The sequence below is a fragment of the Quercus robur genome, chromosome 3 (assembly GCF_932294415.1).
Source record: "Quercus robur chromosome 3, dhQueRobu3.1, whole genome shotgun sequence".
Taxonomy (NCBI): Eukaryota; Viridiplantae; Streptophyta; class Magnoliopsida; order Fagales; family Fagaceae; genus Quercus; species Quercus robur.
In genome coordinates this window covers 63,422,604-63,449,048 of record NC_065536.1, presented here as the reverse complement: position 1 = coordinate 63,449,048, position 26,445 = coordinate 63,422,604, and the positions used below count along the sequence as shown (strand labels likewise).

Below are 26,445 nucleotides of genomic sequence, written 5' to 3'. Positions count from 1 at the left end.
GACGGTTTAGTCCTCGACAAACCTAAAGCTCCCTTGAGAAAAGGGGTAAAAGAGAGCTATAAGAACAAATCCGTAAGAAGATCTAAAAATATCTTGGGAAAGTTACCCTTACTACCCTTCCCAGACAAGACTATACACCTAACAGAACCGGATTCTTAGGCTTTATCTACCATCCCAGCAATTCCGGGATTAGACTGACGGGACAAATGTCAATTCTGAAAAAGTTGACCCTACACGTGGACGAGTGACAGCGAACGCAGGCTGGTATAAAAGAGAAGGTAAACTAATCAGAAAAAGGCCCCATCTCACTTCCTGGGAAAAACTCCAGGGATGAGAATGCCCGGACAATATATGTACACCACCACGAAAAACCCACCGCCGGGTAACCGGAGAAAAACATTAGTGCTCCTCGGACATGATCCGAGGAGTCCAATCCCTCTAGTTACAAAGCTGTGGGGCTTGGATATCCAGGCTGAAGCCTTTTCTTATCTGAGTTTCCCTAAAGTCCGGTCTGGACCAACGCCCTGTGACCAAACGCTAGCCTTTCAAGCCCACTCTTTACAAATCTTATTGTGAGGGATCCTTCACGTGCGAGCCCAACGTCATTGTTGGGCCGTGTGAGAATCGTGTCCTTACAATTGGCGCCGTCTGTGGGAAGGCTTGCGCGTTGGCACGGGTGGCGCATGAGTCAACTCTCTAGCAAGCAGAGATTCGCGAGTTTTTCCCATCTCCGGTGACCTGCAGTTGTCGCTCTGATATCAACTGGTGCCAGGGCTTACATCCTGTAGTGCCAACGGCACGGGCAGCTCTAGGGGCTTCTGACCTCAAGTCAGCTCTCCCAGTCATGGCCAAGGGGCTGACCTGCGAAAAAAGCAAATAAGTACCCAAAAAGTTTTGGATAGAACCAAGGCCTTGCATGGTCCTCGGACTCAAGCCTATGGGGAAACCAAGTACACAAAAGAAAAACCATAAGTTTTGGACAGAATCAAGGCCTTGCATGGTCCTCGGACTCAAGCCTATGGGGAAACCAAGTACACAAAAGAAAAACCATAAGTTTTGGACAGAACCAAGGCCTTGCATGGTCCTCGAACTCAAGCCTATGGGGAAACCAAGTACACAAAAGAAAAACCATAAGTTTTGGACAGAACCAAGGCCTTGCATGATCCTCGGACTCAAGCCTATGGGGAAACCAAGTACACAAAAGAAAAACAAAAAGTTTTGGACAGAACCAAGGCCTTGCATGGTCCTCGGACTCAAGCCTATGGGGAAACCAAGTACACAAAAGAAAAAAAATAAGTTTTGGACAGAACCAAGGCCTTGCATGGTCCTCGGACTCAAGCCTATGGGGAAACCAAGTACACAAAAGAAAAACCATAAGTTTTGGACAGAACTAAGGCCTTGCATGGTCCTCGGACTCAAGCCTATGGGGAAACCAAGTACACGAAAGAAAAACAAAAAGTTTTGGACAGAACCAAGGCCTTGCATGGTCCTCGGACTCAAGCCTATGGGGAAACCAAGTACACAAAAGAAAAACCATAAGTTTTGGACAGAACCAAGGCCTTGCATGGTCCTCGGACTCAAGCCTATGGGGAAACCAAGTACACAAAAGCACAATCGGAGTTCCCTACTTCCCAGTCGACTGCTCGGATGGATTATTTAGAGATTCAGCCTTGGACGGTATTCACGCGCTTATCACAGAATATTCAACTGTTACCCCGGTTAGTTTCCTAAGTTTGATTTACTATGAATTATTGGTATAATGCCTGGTAGTATTGGTAGATTAGAGTTAGTTAGATTATGTTTCAAGGTATCTTGCTCTAAATATTCTCGAAGAAACACACACATGGAGCACACCCATTCACAAAGTAGTGTTGCCAAAAGATCAGTACTCAAAATATGTAAATAAATTTCTATTTTTACTAAAACAAAGAAATAGTACAACGTACAATGAAAAGCTGGAATCAGCTTATGTCAGAGCTCACTACATAATTGAGTAGGAAGATACAAGAAAAAATATATAAAATAAAGCCGAGGAGCAGTACAGACGAGAGGTTGGCTACTAAAGCTAATCACATAATCAAAAGGAAAGATACAAGAAAATAAAACAAGGCCGAGGAAGTAGATCAGAGGAGAGGTTGGCTACTGCTCCAAGACCTTGTTCTTCCTCAATGCTTTTACATACCCATGACTCAGGCAGCAAAAGAAACCCAACTTGAGCCTGACACCACTGAAGGAAAGGTGCAGGGAGTTGGAAGTTGAGGGGCTTTCTCTAAATATTTGCCCGCCACAAGGCAGAGGCGCTGACGGCGGAGAATCTTTCTTCTGACACACCAAAACTCTGGCATGAACAGAACCTGCTTCGGATTTTGACTAAAAGAGGGAAAGACACCCTCTCCCCTCGGTCGAGGTTGGCTACTGCTCCAAGACCTTGTTCTTCCTCAATGCTTTTACATACCCATGACTCAGGCAGCAAAAGAAACCCAACTTGAGCTTGACACCGCTGAAGGAAAGGTGCAGGGAATTGGAAGTTGAGGGGCTTTCTCTAAATATTTGCCCGCCACAAGGCAGAGGCGCTGACGGCGGAGAATCTTTCTTCTGACACACCAAAACTCTAGCATGAACAGAACCTGCTTCGGATTTTGACTAAAAGAGGGAGAGACACCCTCTCCCCTCGGTCGAAATGGAGTATTCTCTTGAACTTATGCTTCCTGTGCCCATAACTTACTATGTTGAGCCTCATAAGGACACGGCGCTTCTGTGGCAGAGAGAATTCTTTCTTCCCAACCCTCGCCTCAAACATGTTATGCTAAGGAAGAACAGCACTGAGTATAGGAGCTGGGATTTGGGAGAAAGCTGAAGGAGTTGTGTATAGGTAAAGCAACTGCCTCTCCCATCTATTTAAGGGAATAAGGTGGTGGCATTTAATTCACGCGGCATCCCGAGGGACGCTACAGACAAAATGGCTCTGGCACAATTTCCCACGTCAACTGCAACCACAAGATTAAAGGAGCCTTGTAAAGGTGCACCTCGAACATTGGGACGTCAGAAAGTACCGCGTGGCCAAAGGCTGCAGAGATACCTCTTAATTCGTGGGCCTAGTGAATTCATGGCCCAGGCCCGTTCTGCATGAGGGCCCAGGGATTACGGCCCGCGCTAGGGAATAGCCGTTGCCGAGGACAACCTCCTGCTCGGTGCCTCGTGAAATGCCTGATGAAAGGGAGAAATTGAACTCAAAAAGTTTTGGACAGAACCAAGGCATTGCATGGTCCTCGGACTCAAGCCTATGGGGAAACCAAGTACTAAAAATAAGTTTTGGACAGAACCAAGGCATTGCATGGTCCTCGGACTCAAGCCTATGGGGGAAACCAAGCACACAAAAAATAAGTTCTGGACAGAACCTAAGCCTTACATGGTCCTTGGACTCAAGCCCATTGGAACGACAGCTACTCGGATGGGAAAGTCCTCGGCTCAAATACTGTAAAATGTTAAAGCCAGCGTGTTAAGATGGCCAAATGACCCCCTATTCAATAGCCTAAGGAAACTGTTCATTTTGCGGACGACATGTCCTCGGATAGTTACTTCTTACACCGTATCGAACACTCAGTCCTCATCTCGGCTAATTTTGAGGTAAGTGTCGTCCCTCCCTGGTCGGCATTGCTATGTCAAATAATTCTGTTAAAGTTATGGTGGCATCTTTTTATTAGCAAGTATTTTGGCCTTAGTTGTCATTGATTCAAATGCTATACTATTGCGCCGAGCAGTGCTCGCAAATTTATTAAAACATATAAACAGAACATGCGAAGTAGAATAACAATGACTTTTATTAATATGAAAAATTATTACAACGTACAAAGAAGGGCTTAAACAAGCCTATACAAAAAAAGAATTGCCAAAGCAACCATAGCATCCGCAATACAGATAAGTAAACAGTCAGGTGTCTTTTAAACTCGCCTTCAAAGTCTCTCCAATCTCTGCCTCAGTACTGCTCATATCAGGAGAAGAACCTTCTTTAGAAAAAGATGAAGGAGAAGGAAGAAGAATTGGAACACATGGAAGCACTTCAGCAAGCTCTTGTCATCAAGGAGAGCAAAGGATGAGGAAGATGGAGGAGATGAATGAAGAAGATGGAGGACATGAGTAGGAAGGAGGAGAAGAAGAGGGAAAAGGTGAGAAGGAAGAAAGGGAGACAAAAGGAGGCGCCAGTGAACGAAGAGAGGAAGAAGCAGGGGCACTTAGTCCCTGCCCCAGTCTTGACTCCTAACACACTGACGCCATGTTAGATATGCTCATGAGAGAACAGGTGGTGGTGATAATGGATGTCTTTGACTCAGTCATGCCGAAATTAAGATATGAAGAGTCCCTACTTCGGATTTTGGCTAAAAGGATGGGGAGACAAATCTTGAGTCTCCGCCATCCTTGCCCTGATAGAGCCATCTCAAGCTTTATTAGGACATGGCGTTTCTGGGAAAGGAATGGTTTATTCATGGCTGACTACTATGGTGAACGTATTATTGGATAGGGTATAACCAGAAGGAAGAAGTGAACTCTGGGAAGAGCCTGGGGGATTCAGATATGAGAGAATCACCTTTTGTCTTCTCTCTTTATATAAGGGACGAAGAAAATGGTACATAACACGTTCAGATCCCCAGGGAAACCTACAAATAAGAATACGCCGTTTCGTTCTCCCACGCCATCAATAACCGTTAGATCTGGGAGGCCTCGTAAAGGGAGGATATTAAAGACGCGCCTCGAATACCCAAACGGCATAAGGGCAACGTGCGCAAATTAAGGGAAACAGCTCGTAGACCGGTACATTCCCTGGGCATGTGAAGAGTTACCCGCGTCCTTCAAGGGCTGAAATGAATGAGCCATAATAAAGGCTCGGTATTACCAAAACCCACCTTTCCAACCAAGATGTTGGACAGCAGGGTTTTGAGGGGCTATTGTGGGGCCCGATAGTTTATGGGCCAGGCCCACTTGCTCATGGGGAGCCCGCAGGCCCAAGCCGAAAAAAGTTATGGCCCAAACTCAAAAGTATAAGGCCGAGAATGGCCCAGATATGCAGCCGAGGACGGTTTAGTCCTCGGCAAACCTAAAGCTCCCTTGAGAAAATGGGTAAAAGAGAGCTATAAGAACAAATCCGTAAGAAGATCTAAAAATATCTTGGGAAAGTTACCCTTACTACCCTTTCCAGACAAGACTATACACCTAACAGAACCGGATTCTTAGGCTTTATCTACCATCCCAGCAATTCCGGGATTAGACTGACGGGACAAATGTCAGTTCTGAAAAAGTTAACCCTACACGTGGACGAGTGACAGCGAACGCAGGCTGGTATAAAAGAGAAGGTAAACTAATCAGAAAAAGGCCCCATCTCACTTCCTGGGAAAAACTCCAGGGATGAGAATGCCCGGACAATATATGTACACCACCACGAAAAACCCACCGCCGGGTAACCGGAGAAAAACATTAGTGCTCCTCGGACATGATCCGAGGAGTCCAATCCCTCTAGTTACAAAGCTGTGGGGCTTGGATATCCAGGCTGAAGCCTTTTCTTATCTGAGTTTCCCTAAAGTCCGGTCTGGACCAACGCCCTATGACCAAACGCTAGCCTTTCAAGCCCACTCTCTACAAATCTTATTGTGAGGGATCCTTCACGTGCGAGCCCAACGTCATTGTTGGGCCGTGTGAGAATCGTGTCCTTACACCATACATATAAAAAGAATTAAAAAAGAAAAAAAAATCAACCCAATATAAGTTGAATAATGCATAAATCCTTAAATTTATAATTTAATTCTAATAGTGTAATAATTCCACAATAGAAGAAAAATAAATATGTATACGATTTTATACACAGAATGCACCAACTAAAACCTAGCATGCTAAGATTAGCTTGTAATTTTTATTTATAAATGTATGCGTAATATCATTCAACATGCACTTATTCATTGTTCCAAAAAGTAGATTACACAGAAGTGGATTACACAAAGATTTACCAATTATTTACAACTTATTTTATTTATTCCCTTGCTAAAATCAATTTATCTCACCCTTTAATAGTTTTATAATAAACAAAATAAAGTAGGTTTTTTGTTTTTAAGTAAGCCAGTAATTTATTTAAACGCACTTTTTATTTCAATGTTAGAAAATAAGCAAATATATATATTTATATATACAAAAAAAATATGGGATGGTATCTTCAATCATGGTAGTACAGTCTCACACAGATGCAAACTTTTTTTTTTGAGGTGGGTCACAGATACAAGTGGATTACACCGAAGATTTGCTAACTTAGCATAAATAAAAGTGGGAGGGTATGATGGTAGTAGTGGGCCACTGGGTAATTTGCATTGGGCAGTCAATTGTTTTTGGTCTATGCCTTAAAACAAAGTTGCCCCGACAATAGTTAGTGCATCTCATAACAGTCTCACTTTGATTGTGGAGTTTGACCTGTCCACTTCATTATGACCTAGAGGCACTTTGATGTATAGGGTTTGGACTTATAAATCGTACGATACAATATGTGTATTGTATAAATCGTATTGTATTATAGTATTATACATATCGTACGATATATAGAGAATTTCTTTAAAATGAGTTTTTTTTGTTAAAATTTATACTTTTATTTAAATCTAACAAGTTGTTAGACTTGTTTTTAATAGAAAATTATTATGTTACATAATTTAGCCTAATAAACTAACATATTTAAAATGAGATTTTTTTGTTAAAATTTATACTTTTATTTAAATCTAACAAGTTATTAGACTTGTTTTTAATAGAAAATTATTAGGTTACATAATTTAGCCTAATAAACTAACATATTCATAAGCAGTCTCACTTTGATTGTGGAGTTTGACTTGTCCACCTCATTATGACCTAGGGGCACTTTGATGTATTATAAGTGCTTATAAATTGTACGATACAATGTGTGTATTGTATGAACCGTATCGTATTGTAGAATTGTATATATCGTACGATATATAGACAAATACTATAAAATGAGATTTTTTGTTAAAATTTATACTTTTATTTGAATCTAACAAGTTGTTAGACTTCTTTTTAATAGAAAATTATTAGGTTACATAATTTAGCCTAATAAAATAACATATTCATAAGTTTTTTTTTCCTCTCTTCCTCCTACAAAATTTAGACTACACCGTACACACTTACACTTCACTTTAATATTTACAAATATATTTTATATACTATGAATAAGATATTAATTGATAATATAATTATTTTTTATTTTTGTCATTATTGTTATAAGTCCAAGAAACTAGAATGCCAAGAAGAAATATTTTTGAAAAAATTTATTAAAATAAAAAGAACAAGAAGAGATAGTGTATGTCAATAGCGACGAAAACGGTTTTAATGAAGAAATAAGTTTGCAAAATGATAAATGTGATGATAGCATTGACTTCTATGAGGTTGATTAGTCAGAATGATGAATATGATGAAAAATTTTATTATTTTTGGGTCATTTATAATATATTATCACTTTTGAATTTAAGCAATTTGAATGTGTATGTTATAAACACGTGTTAGTTTGATTTATTTAGTTAATTTGCAAAATATTATTACATAAGTGATGAATAAATTAGTCATTCGTTGAATATATTCAAAATTTATAATAAATATACCCTTTATATATATATATATATATATATTTGTGTATCTTACGATACACGATACTATACGATACATAATAAAGAAAAATAACAAATTAATTCACGATACAATTCACATTTTTATAACAATGTTAATAACAACTTACTACTTATAATTTATTGTAAAAATATTATAGATGTAAACATTTTATTTTTTATACGAGAACCCGAACCCCTTTTGGTTATTTGGGAATATTGAGTCATGTGAACCCGAAACTCCCTGCTCCCTTCCATGTCCACATTTCACCTCTTTTGTCACATTTATTCCAAATGACACATACCTTATAACCTTTTTTGTCTCTAACTCTCTTTATATGTACACCTATCCTTAATGATAATTTGGACATCTGAAAACTCATAGATATGGAGGCATATATAATAATAAAAAATTAACTAAGGATGGCAAAGAGAATGTACCATATATATCAACCCAAGGAATTAAGAGAGATAGAAGTAGATATAACATATGAAACTCCAAAATTTGATATTTTGTGGATGTGGTGAAAATGTTATTTTGTAAGTTCTATTATGTAATGCCTATCAAAACTTTTATGGTCATTGATCAACAAGTAAAAGCAAGGTACTTTCTTTTCAATTTGGTATATTGTGGATGTGGATGTGGAAGTGTTCGTCAACATATGATGACTTATAAGCACCGTATTGGACTCTTGGAAAATTTCATGACAATTGACTTGAAGATTCTTGGACTTTCTTTTTAATTTGTGGACAAACTTCTTCATCAATTTTTCATGTTTTGTTTTGTTTTGTTGGTTTATAGTTAGATAGCTCCAAGTCTCCAACAAATAGAAATATAATATCAAAATATTTACTTCACTTGACTTACTTTAAAAAAAAAAAAAATGGCATGCAATTGATTACAATATATATTTTTCAATGCGTTCACTCTGTGTTCATAATTTTCAGTCAAAAAGAGAAGGCATGTATTGTGGAAAGAATGGTAAAGTTTCTGGCATGTATTGTGGAAAACTCATAAAAGTTTATGATGCATTGCGCGTTGTCAGAAAATTAGAGGAAAGTCAGGAGACAACTGACACATATGGGATGTGATGGTATCATGGTAGTACTCCCACAGACAACCCACTACTCTTCTTTTTCAATGCATTCACACACTCTTCTTAATCTTAATCCTCAGTCAACAAGAGAAGAAGGCATGTATTGTGGAAACAGTGGTAAAGCTTCTGTTGTACGTTTGAATGAATGTATGGGCAATTGACAATGACTGATAAAAATCCATTGCGCATTGCGAGAAAATTATTAGAGGAGATTACTGTACATTATAGTACCTTCGTGGAAAACACGGGTTTACAGTGCTACATACCATTGCAGTTTACTTCAAACAATAACATTCTCTTTTTAGTGGTTTTGATGTATTTTAGGATTTTTTTTTGGTATTTTAATCATTTTTATAAGTATAATAAATTTATTAGTATGTACAATTTTGTTAATATAAATTATTATATCTTCACCAATAAATAATATAAGATTACTACCATTTAATGAGGTGATGAGATTAAAATAATGTGAAATATTTTGTAATCTTAAACTATCATAATCTTATATAAAAAATGATAGACCAAAAATTGTAATTTTTTTTTAACCTCTAAAGTTGTTTTAAAAACCTCTTAAAGCTAATGCACTTCTATTATGTGCTTAGTTTTTATTTAATTTTATTATTTAAGATTTTATTTTTGTTATTAGGATTTTTTTTAGCATATTAAGTATTTTTAACACATACAAGAAGAGAGAAGAAGGTTTTAACTCTTGAATATACAGCATTGGTTAACTAGATAATGATACGATAAATTGTTAGCTGGACTGCTTTGAAGTAGTCTATTTATCAATAAAAAGGTCTTAATTCCCTCTAAGCAACCAATACACCAATTAGGTTCATAACAAATTTAGTGCATTTCTTTTTATTCCCTTGCTTATGTGCTTAAATCCATTTATCTCACCATTTAATAATAAAATAAATAAATAAACAAAATAAACTAGTTTTTTTTTTTTTCTTAAAGTAAGCCAGCCATTTATTTAAAAGCACTTTTTATTTCAAATATTAGAAAACAAAAATATATCTATATATGGGATGGAATATAATGGTAGTACTCACAGACACAAACTTGACAACACATTACCCATTTATAATTTGATAGAAGTTTAAGTCCATTGCGCGTTGTCCTTAAAAGCGTGTTTACGGTGTTTACTGCTGTTTTTCCTGTAAAAAGAAAAAGAAAAAGAAGGGTAGTGGGTTGTCGGGTTTGTGTCGGTGACCCACCTCAAAAAATAGTAAAGAAAAGTTTGTCTGTGTGAAGGGTACTATAATGATACCCTCCCATATATATTATATATAGATATATAATTATATTTTTTTTTTCTATTAGCTTATTTTCTAATGTTCGAAATAGAAAGTGCATTTAACTAAGTCAATTACCTAAAAGTCACTTATTTTTAACCACAACGCGGTACGCGGAGAACTACTTGCATATATATAGGCGCTAATTCATCTATGGGAGTTGGCGGTGACACCTTCACCTTCTCTCTCTCTCTCTCTCTCTGTGTTTTTGGCTTCATTATACTTGATACATATCTATTTTATAGTTCAAGAATCACCAAGTTAATATCCGATGGCTTTTATGGGCACCAAAAGTGCATCCTCATCTTCTTCTTCTACCATGTCTGGATGGACATATGATGTCTTTCTTAGTTTTAGAGGGAGTGACACCCGTAAAAATTTTACAGATCATCTATATGCTGCTTTGAATCAGAAAGGTATATTCACATTCAGGGATGATGAAAAACTTGAGCGAGGAACATTTATTGCTCCAGAACTCTTGAGAGCAATAGAAGAATCGAGATTTGCTGTCGTTATTATCTCACAAGACTACGCTTCATCGAGATGGTGTTTGGTTGAACTAGCAAAGATTGTTGAGTGCATGAAAAAGGAGAGGCTTATAGTTTTGCCTGTTTTCCACTACATAGATCCTAGTGATGTGGGGAATCTGAAGAAGACTTTTGGAGAAGCCTTTGCTAAACATGAAGAGCATTACAAAGATAACATAGAGGAAGTATATAGATGGAAAGCTGCTTTGACACAAGTTGCTAAAATTGCTGGATGGGATTTACGAGACAAGTAAGAATTTCTTCACTTGACCATACGATCACTTTCTTTTCTTGTCTTTTTTGCTTTTGATTTTCTACTAGCTAGTGATATTTAAATCAATCAAATTCCAACTTTGATAATTGAGTAACTTTTGCAAAGTTTGTATATAATTAATTACACTTCAAAGGGAATTTGATGAGTTTCAGTTTCTCGTATAAATTTTCAAGTCAAAAATATTATATGGATCACACATAAGTTACTTTATATATATTTGTTAAAAATAGCAAGTGTCAAGTCCATCATTCTTGCCTAATTCCATTGTAGAAAATACAGCTAGTATTCCATTCACGCCCTCTAAACATGTCTATTCTTATTATTTTAATTTTTTTTAAAGTAATGCATCAATATTCTTTGAGGTTTCACAAGACGACACTTATTCCCAAACATTTCAAGATACGACACTCTCATTTTTGAAATTCTATAAATACAGATAAGTTCATCTTCCCTCAAATCATTACTTTTCTAATTGAATATTCCATTATATAAGAGTTTTGTTATAACTTATAAGAGGTGATGAACTTATCTGTTGCATCTGGGGTGGAGCCAGACCAGCGGGGTGGGCGCAATTGCCCCCAACCCCACCCCTAAATTCCCTCCAGGTTCTCTTAAAAATTAAAATTTTAGTTTTATGTGTATAAAATATTCTTAATTTAAAATTTTAATTGAAAATAACACTCTCCAAAAGCATAAAAAAAAAAATAAAAAAAAAAATCTTATTTGTAACCTTAAAATAATAACATGATATACATTCACATTGAATTAAATTTCTGTCATTATCTAAACAAAAATTATAACATGATATACTATCGCAATATCCCCTAATTTTTATATGTTGTTGTTTTCAGAATTCTTTGGAACTGCTATATACTTTAGTCTTTTAACTCTCCCAATATAATCAAGGAAAAAAAATTCTTATTTGTAGCATAAAATTTATGACATGGTATGTTTTCACAATTTTTTCTAACCAATTTTTTGAATTTTACTTGTTTTTTTAAAACTTTTTTTTACATTGCTATATACTTTTTAAGCGACTTTAAAAAATCAAAGACATACATAGAACATTTTAAAAAATTTGAATATATGACCATATTATTAATACCTCCAAGTTAATTTATTTTTCATCTCACTTTTAAGCATTCAAATTATATGTTATACTTCTTTGTAATATATATATATATATATATATATATTAATTATAGTCAGCTTAAATTATGATGTAGTTTAAACAAAACAATGACGTCATCATACTAATTCCAATACTACTAGGTGCTGTCCAAAAAAAAAAAAAAAAAAAACCTCTAATACTAGGCTCAAATAAGAAATTGAAACCAATGACCAAAAAAAAAAAAAAAAAGATATAACTTACATCTACACTACGTTTTCTTTATCAATCAATTTTTTTTAATAAATTAACTATTTTTTATTATAAGTAATAAAAATTTTTGGAATTAATTTTTTTCTTCAATATTTTATTTTAATCTTATTCCCATAAATCCAAAGTCTGGCTCTGTCACTATTTTCATTTATTAAACCTCAAGGTAAAAATATCATTTCAAGAAATCTCAAGGGAAGATGGTGCATTTTGGCAAAAAAATAAATATCATTAATTCTCAAAAAAAAAAAAAATGGTACGCTTTTTGTTGTTGATTGGTTGGTTTTGGACTTCAGCTAAAACAAATTCCCGTATTTAAAGTCTTTATAATGAATTACCTAAACAATTACATTAGATTTGTGAGCATAGATGATCGATGTCAATTATTAGTATATACATGTTAGCTTACTGGGCTTGGGCCCATTATAGTATTAAACTTGCCCTACATTCTTACAGCTTATACTACAAAAAGGATACCTCTATATAAAGACTCACTTTTACATTTTTTTTACCCAAAATAATATGCAGACAAAATTACACAAAATAATAGCTCATTTTTATAGGTTAAATTACAATTCATGCTTAGTAATATGTGGTTTTGTTATTTTGAAAAATTTTAATTAAAAAAATTATAAATTAGGGAAAAATTATTTATCTTTTCTTTTCCAAATTGGAGGAAAAAAAGGGAAAGAACTTTTTTTTTTTTTTAAATCTCCTCTAGAATACCTAAATACAACAAAAAATTATACATATTTAACCCCCCCCCCAAAAAAAAAAAAAAAACTCCTACAAATTTTCTATACAATATTTTTTCCGAAACAACTTTTCTTACCTTTCCAAAATTTTCTCAACAAACAAACAACTTCCACACATTACACCCTTCTCCGTCACCGACAATTTGTTTGTGGCGCAAGGGATGCAAGACACCCCCAAAGCAAAACTCCATGACAATGCAACAGAGATGCGAGGCTTCAAACTTGGTGTGGAACTTAGGCAAAAAAGGATGGATGGTCCAACATCTTCCTCTCCATCTCCACTCTCTGCACCTTCTTCTTCTTCTTCACCAAGGCCTCTTTGTCCACCACCTTCATCGTGTAGATGTCACTGCATTTTAAAAAGTTCGTATTAGTTTTTTAGATTTTTTAATTTAAAAAAAATGTTTTTGGGGACAATAACAATATGATCTTAAGCACTCGTTTAGGAGGATGAAATAAAATTAAATGGAAATGAATAAAAAATAATAATTTTAGAATATTCTTCTCTTCCTTTATTTGAGAGAGTTTTAATGGAAATTTTTTACCAAAACTCTCAAAATACTCCTATATATTCAACCATTTATTTAAAAATAGGGGTCTAATGGTAATATTTCCATAAAATGATTCCATTTCTTTCCTTCTATGTTACTCCTAAATAAGGTTACTTACATTACATTCATTTCCATTCATTTATTTTAAAACATCCAAACAAGGTTACTTAATTCAATTTCATCCCTTTCTTTTCCATTCATTTCCCATACTTAAATACATTCCATTCACATCCATTTCTTTATGATTATTCATTTCCATTTCATTCCCTTATGAACTCCCAAACAAAGCCTAGCTAAAAACCTTAATTGAATAAATTTGAAAATTTAAAATTTAGAGGACTTGATTGAATGCAAGTGAAGTTAGAGAATTGAACTGAATCTTGGTCAAAGTTAGATGATGCAAATTGTAATTTAGTCTTCCTTTATAATATGACAAATAGTGAATTTTCATCTATTGAATTTTCATTGATAATTCTATAATAGGATTGTAGGATTTAGAAAATGTTTAACTCTTGTAAAACTATATAACATGTAATTTGAACCCATCATTTTTATATATTATTTTACTAGACCTAGCAAACGAGGTGGGTTGATCAGGTTTGGGTTCAACCTAGTTGAGTTTGGGTCAAATTGGTTTCGAGTTAGAAACAGTTGTCCTAAACGGATCACAAAACCTATGGCTCTAACCTAGTCTTTTGAGGGTTGGGTCGACACAATATCACACATATCTTTTCACATTAAAAAATATATATAAAAATAAATAAAAATAAAAAATCAATCATTCTATCTTCTCTTCCTTTTATAACAAATAAGAGAACTTATAAACAAAATCACTTAAAAATAAATGTTGAATAACACATAAAATCATTTTGTTTTTTTTACAAAGTTGAATAATACATAAAATCATAAATGAACATAGTCCAAATTAAATAATACATAAATATTTAAAGTTATATGGTCCAAAGTTGTCTACTAATCTTATCATCATCACACAAGAATAGAAAAACAAAAACTAGAATTTGGACCATATCACATTAACAACCTCATTAGATGCACCTATTGCATCCAAAATATAAATAAACTTAGATTATCTTCAAAGATAACTAAATATATAAAATGTTAAGAATAAAATATAACATATTGGGAAAAAGAAAAATAAGTAAATAATTAATATGAATTACATCTCAATTTACTTGAGAATTGTACACCAAGTTGGTGAGTAATATTGTCAATGTTTTCAACTCCAATATAAAATTTTAATATAAATTAGTATTCGATAAATAAATGTCAATAAAGAACTATATTTTTCATAACTATGACCATTCTATAAAGGAGATTAAATAAGTAGAAGTGACAAAAAAAAAAAAAAAAAAAGGAAGAAAAGAACAAAAAAAAAAGACTGAAAATGAAAAGTTCATGTGATGTTAAAAAAGGGTCACCTGCAGGTTGACTTGACCCGAACTTTCACAAGATTGAATTGACTTGTTTTTTATGTGTCCAAAAAACCCGACCCATATTCATATATATTTTTTCCTTCAAGTTTAATTAGGTTAATGAGCTCAAGTCCCATTTTGCTTGGTCTAATTTTGACATGTTGTGATGAAAAAATCTAGGAATAACTGCAATTTTCAAAAGCATTATTGAAGGTTATTAATTTCATATTTAAAGATGTTGGCATATTTCAACCATTCTCGCCCAATACCACTATGTAGATTTTTATTTATTTATATATTTATTTTTTATTTTTATGAGAACACTACTCAGATCACATATATGTGTGCATGTGCATGTGCGTGTAGAAATGCTTTGATAAGCAAGGAAAATTGATTTGCTTAATCTTTTCTCTATATGGCCTTTGCTAACTCAACAAATTGTTGTCCTATGTTCGTTGCAGACATGAGGCAAACGTTGTTGAAGAAATAGTTAGAGAGATATCTAATAAATTGATTTCTACATACTCAATTGTCCACAAGGATTTTGTTGGAATATACTCTAGTATGGAGGAGCTGGTGAATTTATTAGGCATAGGGTTGAATGATCTTCGCTTTATAGGGATTTGGGGAATGGGGGGATTGGGCAAAACAACTCTAGCACGAGTTGTTTATGATAGATTTCGTTATTATTTTGATGGCGGTAGCTTTCTTGCCAATGTTAGAGAAGAATGTGAAAAACATGGTTTAGTTCATTTACAGAAACAACTTCTCTCTGATATCTTGATTGAAAGAAATATTGATTTTTCAAATGTTCAATGGGGAAGTAATGTGATAGAGAAAAGATTATGTTATAAAAGTGTTCTTATCGTTCTTGATGATGTGGATCAACTTGATCAATTAGAAGCGTTAGCAGGCGAGCGAGTTTGGTTTGGTCGAGGGAGTAGAGTCATTATAACAACAAGAGATCAACATCTATTGATCAAACATGATGTGGCTGAAGCTGAAATATACAAGGCTAAGAAACTGAATAGTGATGAAGCTCTTCAGCTATTTAGTAGAAAAGCCTTTAAGAAAGACCATCCTTTAGAAGGTTATGTGAAGTTGTCCAAGAAAGCGATACGTTATGCTCAAGGCCTTCCTTTGGTACTTGATGTTTTGGGTACCTTCTTGAAATGTAGAGACCTTAATGCATGGGAAAGTGCCCTAGGTAGACTACAAGAAACTCCTCCGAAAAAAGTTTTGAATACACTCCGGATAAGTTTTGATGGCTTGGAAGAAACAGAGAAAAAAATATTTTTAGGTATTGCTTGTTTCTTTAATGGAGAAGATAAAGATTTTGTAATAAATCTACTACGAACTCCTCGTTACAAGCCAAGCATTGATATAGATGTACTTGTGGAAAAATCTCTCATAACCATTTCATGGGGAAAATTGAGGATACATGATTTACTGCAAGAATTAGGTCGGCAAATTGTTCATAGCGAGTCCCCTGAACAGCCTGGTAGTCGTAGTAGGTTGTGTCTCAAGGATGATGTCCTTCATGTACTGAAAAATAACACAGTAAGTTGATTATGTAGAATTTTTCTCTTTATTTTTTTTTCTTTTTCACTAGGTAGATGTATTGTATTTTTTCTTTCATTTTTTTTTCTATCATTTTATAAAATATTAGTTCATTAGTATTATTTTCGCTTAAAATTTTAAAATCATTATACATTTGGAAAATTCTATTATGAGTTGACTTGATGCTTCTCCAATTAGGGATCAGAAAAAATTCGAGGCATAATGTTGCATTTGCCCCAACCAGTAGAAGTGCAACTACACACGGAAGCTTTTAAAAAGATGGAAAATCTCAAATTTCTAATAGTTAAGAATGTTCATATTTGTGAACCACTTGAATTTCTTCCCAATAGTCTAATATTTCTTAAGTGGCCCAATTATCCTTTTCACTGGCCATCTGAGTATTTTCCTGAACAACTTGTTGCTATTGAGATGCCACATAGTCGCATTAGATTGCCAAGGCTAAACACGCAGGTATGATTGTGTATATTTTTAAATTGGGATTTTTGTTAAATTTTTTTATTTCAAGTTTTGTTGTAGTTAACTTTTGATTTTTTTTTTCCCCCTACAGGAGCGTCCCTTAAAAAATTTGATAAATGTCAATCTCAGTGGTTGTGAATTTATTACGGAAGTACCTAAATTATGGGCCCCAAATTTAGAGAGTTTGGCGCTCGGTGGTTGTAAAAATTTAGTTAAATTAACTGAATTAGGGGCCCCAGATTTAAGGTATTTGAACCTCTCTAATTGTGAAAATTTAGTTAAATTAACTGAATTAGGGGCCCCAAATTTGGGGAATTTGAAGCTCTCTAATTGTGAAAATTTAGTTGAGATTGATGAATGCTTTGGATCTCTTGAAAAGCTTACAACATGGGATCTCTGTCATTGTAGAAAACTTCAAATTCTTCCAAGCCAGCTCAGGTTGAAATCTCTTTATATTTTTATTCTTTCTTATTGCACAAGCCTTGAGAAGCTCCCTAATTTTCATCCAGAAATGGAATGTTTACGTTTTTTAAACTTGGAAAGTAGTGGTATTAGAGAGGTGCCTTCATCAATCGAGCATCTCACTAAGCTTAAGGAATTAAACCTTTTAGAGTGCAAAAACCTTGGGGATCTTCCAGATAGCATTTATAAATTGCAACAGCTTCGGGTATTGTACAGTCATACTGCCAAATTGAGACCGACGTGCGATTCTTTTGATGGCTCTTCCGGATATGGGTTTGTGAACATGTGGCTGCTGGATTTCAGTGGATGTGAAGGCATAATTGAATTAGATCTTTTGATGAAGCCTGATTACTTCCCCGCATTGAAAATGATAAATCTATCTTATACCAATATTGTTACCATCCCTGAAAGCATTAGCAGATTTCCCAGATTAGAATCACTTTATGCTAGGAATTGCAAGCTTCTTCGTGAAATTCAAGGACTTCCACAATCAATAAGGAGGGTTTATGTGAATAATTCCATGTTGTTGAATACCTCACCAAGCGGGCTATTTAATCAGGTCTCTCTCTTTCTTTAAGATATATATAAAGAAACAATTTTTGTTACTTTATCTAAATACTTTACGAGATTTGCTAAATGAAAAATATTGAATTTTCTAATTGCATGCAGGTAATAGGAATTATTGGGATTTTACCAAATAGAGTATGTGGTAGGGCAAGAAGCAACAAATTAATGGATCTGCAGTTCTCCAATAATTTACCATCTGAAACTATGGCTATTGAACGGGTTGAGTTTTGGGGAGAGAGCTTTGATCGCTTGAATCCAGCTATTTTATTTTGTGGAACTGAGATGCTGAAATGGTTTAATCATCAAAGTGTTGATAACTCCATATTTTTCTTTGTTGGTCGCAATTTTCCAAAATTGGTTGTCTGTATTGTTCCTGGACCAGAGGGCTTTCATGGCTTTGTTGAAATTTCCATCAATGGTTATGAAAATCGTGAATATCAGTCTATTGATCTAGGGGGACATTCACAATATTTATTTTCTCTAACTCAATGGTCTCTGCTGCAGAGACATTTGAATGAATCAAATCCAACTGACCAGAATCGTGTTAAGGTTTCAATTAGATATGAGTCAGATGACACCTATTATTCTATAAAAATGTGGGGGTCCACGTAGAATGCACTTGTCCTCCTCGAGAAGATGATACTGTTGATTATGGGTATTCTATAAAAGGTTGGGGGTCGAAGAAACAGATGACACGTTGATGAACTCTGAAGAAATATGCCTCAATCAAAAAATCACATTGAAACTGTTCCTACTCGGTCGTTTCTCACCGGTTTCTTTTTGCATTTGATGCCAAGGTATGTTTCCATTTTTTGGTAGCACTGTTTCATTTGCATTTGTTAAACAATGGTAATGGATATCATATCAACTTGAACTTATAAGTATTTATTGTGTTTCTATTAAAAAAAAAAAAGGGTACTGAATAAGTTTTTGAACTTAAAAATTGTAATTTGGCTAATTGGTCTTATTTTTTTGTAATGCAGTTGACTAGGATGGTTGCGGTTGAAGTCACTGGCAGGCCCCAGATTTCCTTTTGCCTTGGATGTGAGCTCTGTCTGGTATGATTTTGTGTTTTTTTGATTTGATTTTTCAAATTGAGATGCATAATTTCTGCTTAGCTTACCATGGTAAAGAAAGATCTTGCAATTGTTTCCTAGTTTTATTCATTCACTTGGACTTAATCGGTTTCTTGATTTAAAAAATTGTGTACACCAGTTGCTTAGAATCCTGACTTTTGTAGAAAATGTGTATCATTTTGAATTTTAGAAGCTACATCAAATTTGTTGGCTGTGTACAAGACTGTTTAAGATAAATCATAAGCCCAAAACCTTACCCTTCTATGGTCTCTACTAGTTTTATACAGTAAAATTCAAGGACTAAACCTCACTGGGTGGATTGGAGGCCAGCTTAATAACCTGCATCATTTGAAGCACTTGCAACTGAAACTGCCTTGTTATATTTAGCTCTTATTGAAATAGTACCTGTACTGTAATGTTTATTTAATTCTTTATTCTGTGTTCTTCTTTAGGGATGTCAGCTTCAATAACATTCAGGGTGAAACTGTTTAGTAACAGGAAGGGCAAATGTTATTTGTTTATATAGTAACATTCTGGTTTCTTCTTTATTCTGTCTAAAGCATTATATTTGTTTATATAGTAATAGGAAGGGTAACTGTTTCTTCTTCCCAGGTTAAACTGTCAAATTGGTCTCCTTTCTTGTAGTAGTTCATTTGAAGAGTTCATTGTGCAATTTAAGTTTAAGCATTGGGCTGTTAGAAAACTAGATATGCTACACCGTTTACTGTTTACACAGAAAAGGAATTGGGTATCGATAAATCTGTGCTGGAAATACCCCATTATGCCTAGTTGATTGTTCTTGTTGTTTTTGAGGATACATGCAAAAATCTATCGGGTGTAGTTGCTTCCTTTGATCCAGTGAATCAGATTTTCATGTAGTCTTATAACTTTTCATTTGCTGTTTTGTTGTTATAATTTGAGGGTATTGGAGAACAGCTTTCTTTTGCCATGAACACTAGAACTAGATTACATTATTATTTTTTATCTAATTCAATCAATTTTGTGCTTATGATTAAGCATGTTTCTCAAAGTATGACTTCTTTGAATCCAAGATATGAATCTTTGTAAGTTTTGAGGAAGAATTCGACGTAGTTAGAGCCATGTAGTCTATCTGTTAGTCAAACTAATTCTCTTACACATTTATAGAACATTATATAATTATTACGTTTTTGCAGTCCTGAATTCATGGTGATAATACAGATATAAATATGGAATTTTCATATAACTCCATTGGTTCTTAAAGTTTCATTTACTTGAGTGAATTGTGTTACGTTCTTGTGAAGTTGATCTTGGGGATGTTTCACGACAACTAATATATGCAATGTTGTACATTTGGCTGATACAGGGTTCAATATCATAAACTTTTTCTATTTACATCTTTGCCTGATACAGGGGTTCCAATTAGTAGAATGGATACTTTTTATTAAAATTTTTAATGTCTTGTTGCCTGTATAATGATGGTTCTGATCTCTTTTGTGAACGATTGCATAATTAATGTTATTTTGGAGGATGTTGTGCAATTTTGTATTTGAAGCTAGGGATCTTATCATGACAAAAGTTGCAGTTGACTGATACAGAATTTTACATATTAGCATTAACTCAAAAATTGAAGCTGATTTTTACTTCATTACTAGTTACATCAGAAATTTTGATCTCCTTTGTGGTATTTAAATTCCTTTTGTTTGATCTGGTCTTTTTTTTTTTTTTTTGTTGTATCAGTATTTATCACAACCATTGCTGCACTCTCCCCACTGCCATAATTTGAACTCCTTCAATATCATGCTCATTTGGGAAATGGGAAAAACTGTGTAGATACATATCCATTATCTACTAGCTTTTACATTTAGCTTTTAGTTTTTCTTGTTTAAGTACTGCTTTTTCATTTACCTTAATTTTGTTTTTCTTACTCTTTCAAAGCACAAATATAATTCAGTCCACTTTCCAGCAAAAAGCCAAATAAGCTTATATATGTTGACAAACGAATTACACTTTGCCTTCATCTAAACCATCTAGGGTCTATTCATTTTTAATATAATGTTTCCAGTGAATATAGTTGGAGCTCCCTTGTCAAGGAAATGCCAGGAACATTCAAGATAATTCTTTCAGTGGCATTATACCAAAAGCATTGGCCAATCTATTAGATTATAAGTCTCGTATCATATTCACCATATAAATATGAACCCCGTTCTGCCAAAAGTGTTAGTATAAGCACACCAAAACTATATACATCAGCATTCTCAATTAAATAGCCCATACACGCATATTCAGGCATTGCGTACCCATGTTTTCCACGAATATGAAAAACTTGTACATGCAATTGACCTTCGGGAATTGACATGGAGAGTGAGAAATCAATCAATTTGGCAACATTGTTCTTACAATTTTTTTTTTCCTTCCTTTTGCAATTAATGTTTTGCTCTTCTTTCAACTTTCCATTTCCTATCGCCTTCAGTCAAAAATAAAAAATAAAAATCCCATTCACTTTAAACTTTCCCAATTCAATTTCTTCTCTCTCAATTAATGTATCCCATATACTCCACCAAACCATTCCTGTATTTTTGCCTTACAATTAAAACTAATTGAGCATTAATTCAACCCTTCTTCAAATATGTGTCTTTTGATTAGTGGTGATTCTTCCTATTCCTCCGATCAAGAGGTTTTTCAAAACATTTAATTGTTGTTTATTGGAAATAAAACACCTATTGATTTATTTTTTTCTATATATATATCTGCAATTTCTCTCCCTCCATAGATAAGGAGCCTACTAGCTAACCTATGCCAATGCAAAATCCAATCCTTCCCACTGGGAAGCCCCCACAAACTTATCATTATCAGATTTATAGCCCATGATCTTTTGCCATACTTTTTAATTGAAAATAAATGATCTTCCAAAGAACCCTTATAAAAGTGAAAACCATCTGCATCTAGAAAATTTAAAGTGGGTCATAGTTGTCTGTTGCTCTTCTGAGCTCTTCAACAGAGAAGAAGACATGAATAAGATTGCCTTTTCCATTGCAAAAGGCAATTAACTCCTCTAATAACATTCTTCCATTCTTTACAAATGGTGTCTCGGTCTCCTCTTTGGATTTCCTCTTCATTTCAAACATGAAATCATCTTCTTCATCAAATCCTTAGGTTACATATTGGAATATTAATATACACGCAAGATATGATAAGATAAGACATGAAGAAGCTATAATCAGGCTTTAAATGAAGATATTTAGTGATCACTAACCAATCTTTGCATATAGATCAATCGGCATGCACAATTTAGAGTTTGAAACTAGTAGTACTCTTCCACCAAAGCCCAACTTCAATTCATAAACAACTTTTCATTACATGTCAAAAGACAAAAAAAAAGGCTTTTAAAAATTGTATATATGTATTATGCATCGAACTTACAATTATAATATTGATACAATGACTTCTTACCAACCCATGGAAATAAAAAACAAATTACTATCACATCTTGAAATAGAGGTTGGGTGCAGATTCACACTACTTTCTAGGAAGTTTTCATGTATATGAGAAGTGAAAAGAAAATTGTACTTAAGTCAAGTCTGTGTACTGAGGTAGCAACTTTCTTAATTTTTAATGAAACTATATATCTATTAAAAAAAAAAGAAATCGGATTATCTATTCTCACAGAAGCTGAATGGCTGGTAAGAAATGGGAACTCAATTCCTAATAACTATGACTTTTGGCTTAATGTAAGATCTAATGTGTCTTGGGGAAATTATCCACATATTACAAGGGCTTTTTATTTTTTTGACCAATCTATTGCACAATGAAATTGTGCATTAGTGAGGAATTGATATGCATTTCATATAGCCAACTCTATCATTTAGAAGGAGCTAACTCCTAGATCGGGAAGTGCAGTTAAGACTAATTAGGCCCAATGAATCAGTCAGGTCTTTTTACTATCAACCAAGCCTACTGGCTTCTCTATAGTGAATGCTTATATGGAAGGAGCAGAACTCTGAGATATAGTTCTTAAATGTGGGCCGACCTATGGAAGCTTAAATCCTTTCTCAAAGTGCTTATTTTCCTTTGGAAAGTGTTAAATGATAGTCTTCGGTAAGAAGATAGTTTACAACGAGGAATCTAATCACTGATTCTCTTTATCCTTATTGTGATTTATAAGAGGAATACTTCTTGTTTTTTACTTTTTTATTAATTTTGTTAGATGGATATCTGTAGTTTGTTTTTTTATCTTCTATACATTTGGCTAAATGTTCTCCTTGGTTTGACCCTTTTCATCCAGAATGTCTATACTATCCTATGTCATGACCATGAATTTCTTAGATATGTTTTGCTTCATTTTCAGGGACAATTTCCATTTTCTATACTTTTATCTAGCAAAACCCTGACAGATTTTTTCACTTTGTGTCATTGTAAACACATCGACAATCAGCTCTGTAGGGATGTGGCAAATGCATTAAGTATGAAAAAAAATACCTCTCATATATTCTCTCCTCCTTGCATATTACATACCTTTTCATGATCTTATAATTCATTTGTAATATAATTTTTCAGGGAGTTCATGCCCTTAAGCATGCGAGGAATTGCAATGTCTAGATTTTCACTCCTATGCCTTAGCCTGCTCAAATTTATTAATAGCTTTATGCATTATCTGAAATTCAAGGTCAGTATTTCCTATCCTCTACCAAATGTTGTTTTCCACACTTTGTCAAGATGTTTCCATATTGCTAATGCTTTGTAATGAGTCCCTTTGCCTCAACCCGAAGGTACCTATGATGAAAAAATATTACATCAGGTGGTGCGCTACCGGACCCTTAAAGATAGTGGAAAACACTTTTGGAGCAATTGAATATGATACTTAGACCTAGAACTATTTGTATCTTAGGTTTATTTGTACTCTTGTTCCTTTTTTTTCTGCTGTGAGTGAGCGTTATTGCCAATCTTTGTTTTTTAAGTCTCTCTCTCTCTGTTTTTCCCTTGCTTCTAGACACTAAATGTTGCCTGCACTTGCAATTTCTATTAGCAATTTAGGAATGGAAATCTACATAATCATTGTTGGACTACTAAAAATCATGCTCGTGAACTTTATTTTATGAAACAACTTATCTAGCACCATTATTTTTTCCTTGATAAGTGTCTCATAAAATGTATGCTTTTTTGCATAAACAGTAGAAGGTTGGTACTGTTGTTTATCAACAATGCTCAAGTGCTACTGCAGCTTCCTTTTGAAAAGTAGGGGTAAGATGTTGGATAGAGAGATCTGATTTAAAAGTGAGAACAATGAACAAGGAAAATGCAAGAAAGCTCCTAATTAGGATGTTGAGCACAAGAAAACTTGTGAGGATTCAGCTCACTTTTGTAGTTTGTATGCATTCCCAGAAGACTACATATCAAAGTTAAAAGAAATGTGGAGGTAAAAGAAATCATTTTGTACATTTTTTAAAAATTCAAGCCATTCAAAAATCTTAGTTTGTTCTCATTATCTATAAATACTATAAAGCTGAAGTATTTGACCTTTTGTTGATCTTCTACAATTATGCCATGTAATCTTTAGAGGTCTCACAAATTTACATGTCATCATTATTAATTATTAATTTTTTAATGCTTTATTTTTATAACCCAACCATTCGACTACCACCAAATAATTGCTCTTCACAATTTTCTCTCTTTACTCCAATGCAGACTCTCTCCTCGATTAAGTCGCAGAGCCAAGAGTGTTATGAATATTCAAAGAAAGGTTACTAGTGAAGGGTCTGTCAATTGCAGGCGACGAAACCTGCATAAGCTTTCATACTCTCAATTTGGCTTTCAATATTATTGGTTGTTGTCCCCAACAAGCTATACTGTAATACTTCCTCTGCATCTCTCACAACCACATGATCCACATTGTGAGTATCCGTTCTGAGTTATTCTTACTTTCTCTTTGTTTTTCCTGCCATTGGTATTGGAAATTTTCTTTATATTTCATGTTCTTATTTATATTGGTGGTGTTGGAGTTGTTTAATTTGGTTTAGCATGCAATATTCTATATTGGGTCAGCTCGAGTGTGTGATAATTTAGAGTGCTTAGATGATAAATACTTGGTAACTATTTATGTAATTTTTATTTTCTTTTACTGGGTTTAAGATATACTGGTGTGATGATTTGGAGTGTTGTGTAACTTTGTGGATTTGTGTAGCATAATTATTGTTTTGGTACTGGTTTTCAATGAATTTGGAATTGAAAGTCGAAGAATTTTTCATTGTTTAAAGTTGTACTACAAGTTGAAGATTTAGGTTAGTGGCATGTGTTTTCTGCTCCCTCAAAGTGTTTGTAAGAATGCCTAAACCAAACTTTCCATCACTTAGGAAGTACAAGGTTAAAAAGTATTATAGAAAACTTTCCATCCTTACTGAAAGTTATTTTGTATCTTAACTTCAATGTGAATCCACCAATGATATCTTAACTGGAAATTGTTTCCCAAGCATTGTTTATGTTATATAGAAAACTGGTATAGGTTTATCATACTTTAGCATTGAATCTACCTTTTTATCAAATTGTTAGTCTCTCTCTCTCTCTCTCTCTCTCTCTCTCTCTCTCAAGTTCTTCACATTTTTTCCTACTCTGTTGAGGTTAATAGAACTATGTTTCCTTGGTGAAAGTTATATCGTATCCAAACTTCTATCTGAATCCATGAATGATAGATATCTTAACTAGAAATTGTGCCCAAGCATTGTTTATGTGAGATAGCAAACTGACAGAACCAAGGAACAATCCAACATTTTTTTTTTTCCTTAAATCATTGATTGTGTTCTAATGCTTGGGCAGATTAAAATTTGATTGTACATACCCGTGTAATGCAATTTAGAAGGATAAGTATTAAATAAACTTTACAAACTAAACAACAGAAGGTATGGAAAATAATAAACATACCATTATGCACTGTAATTGCAATAGAATTACAAATTTGCTATAATCATTACCATTACATGGGTATGGGTTGCATTTGATTTCCTCTGGGCTTCACTAAAAATTTTTTAGATAAGCTTTGGCTTTGAGGAAGAAATTTCCTATTAAAATTGTAGTCCTATTGGTAAGTGCTTTGCTTATATTCCTTTTGGAGATTAATATATACTTTATGGGGATGTTTAGATTTTCTTAGGAATTTTGATTCATGGGGACTGCTTTTGTTAAGGTGGCGATGTTGTTACTGAAAGAGGAAAAGGTTGTTTATAAGAAGCCTAAATATGAGATAAAGAAAGGGTATTTCTTCCCCATTGTTAGGAAGTCAAAATATGCAAAATATTGATAACCTAAATTGCTTGTTACGTAACAAATACAACGATTGATAATCTAAATTGCTTCTTACTTCCCAGAAATACCAAA

At 34.1% G+C, this 26,445-nt stretch overlaps 1 protein-coding gene and 1 long non-coding RNA gene across 2 annotated transcripts in view; both read left to right on the top strand.

The window, feature by feature from the left end:
• The first annotated feature begins 10,216 nt into the window (after nucleotides 1–10,216).
• The window catches only part of LOC126719922 (disease resistance protein Roq1-like), a 71,220-nt gene continuing 54,991 nt past the window's right edge, over nucleotides 10,217–26,445 (top strand). Inside the window, exon 1 of the mRNA XM_050422421.1 lies at nucleotides 10,217–10,815. Coding sequence (XP_050278378.1) covers nucleotides 10,310–10,815 — 506 coding nt within the window. The 5' untranslated portion in view covers nucleotides 10,217–10,309. The remainder of the gene's footprint in view (nucleotides 10,816–26,445) is intronic.
• LOC126718840 (uncharacterized) overlaps nucleotides 19,099–26,445 on the top strand; it is a 29,618-nt gene continuing 22,271 nt past the window's right edge. The window contains exon 1 of the long non-coding RNA XR_007653114.1: nucleotides 19,099–19,710. This is a non-coding gene — a long non-coding RNA (uncharacterized LOC126718840). The remainder of the gene's footprint in view (nucleotides 19,711–26,445) is intronic.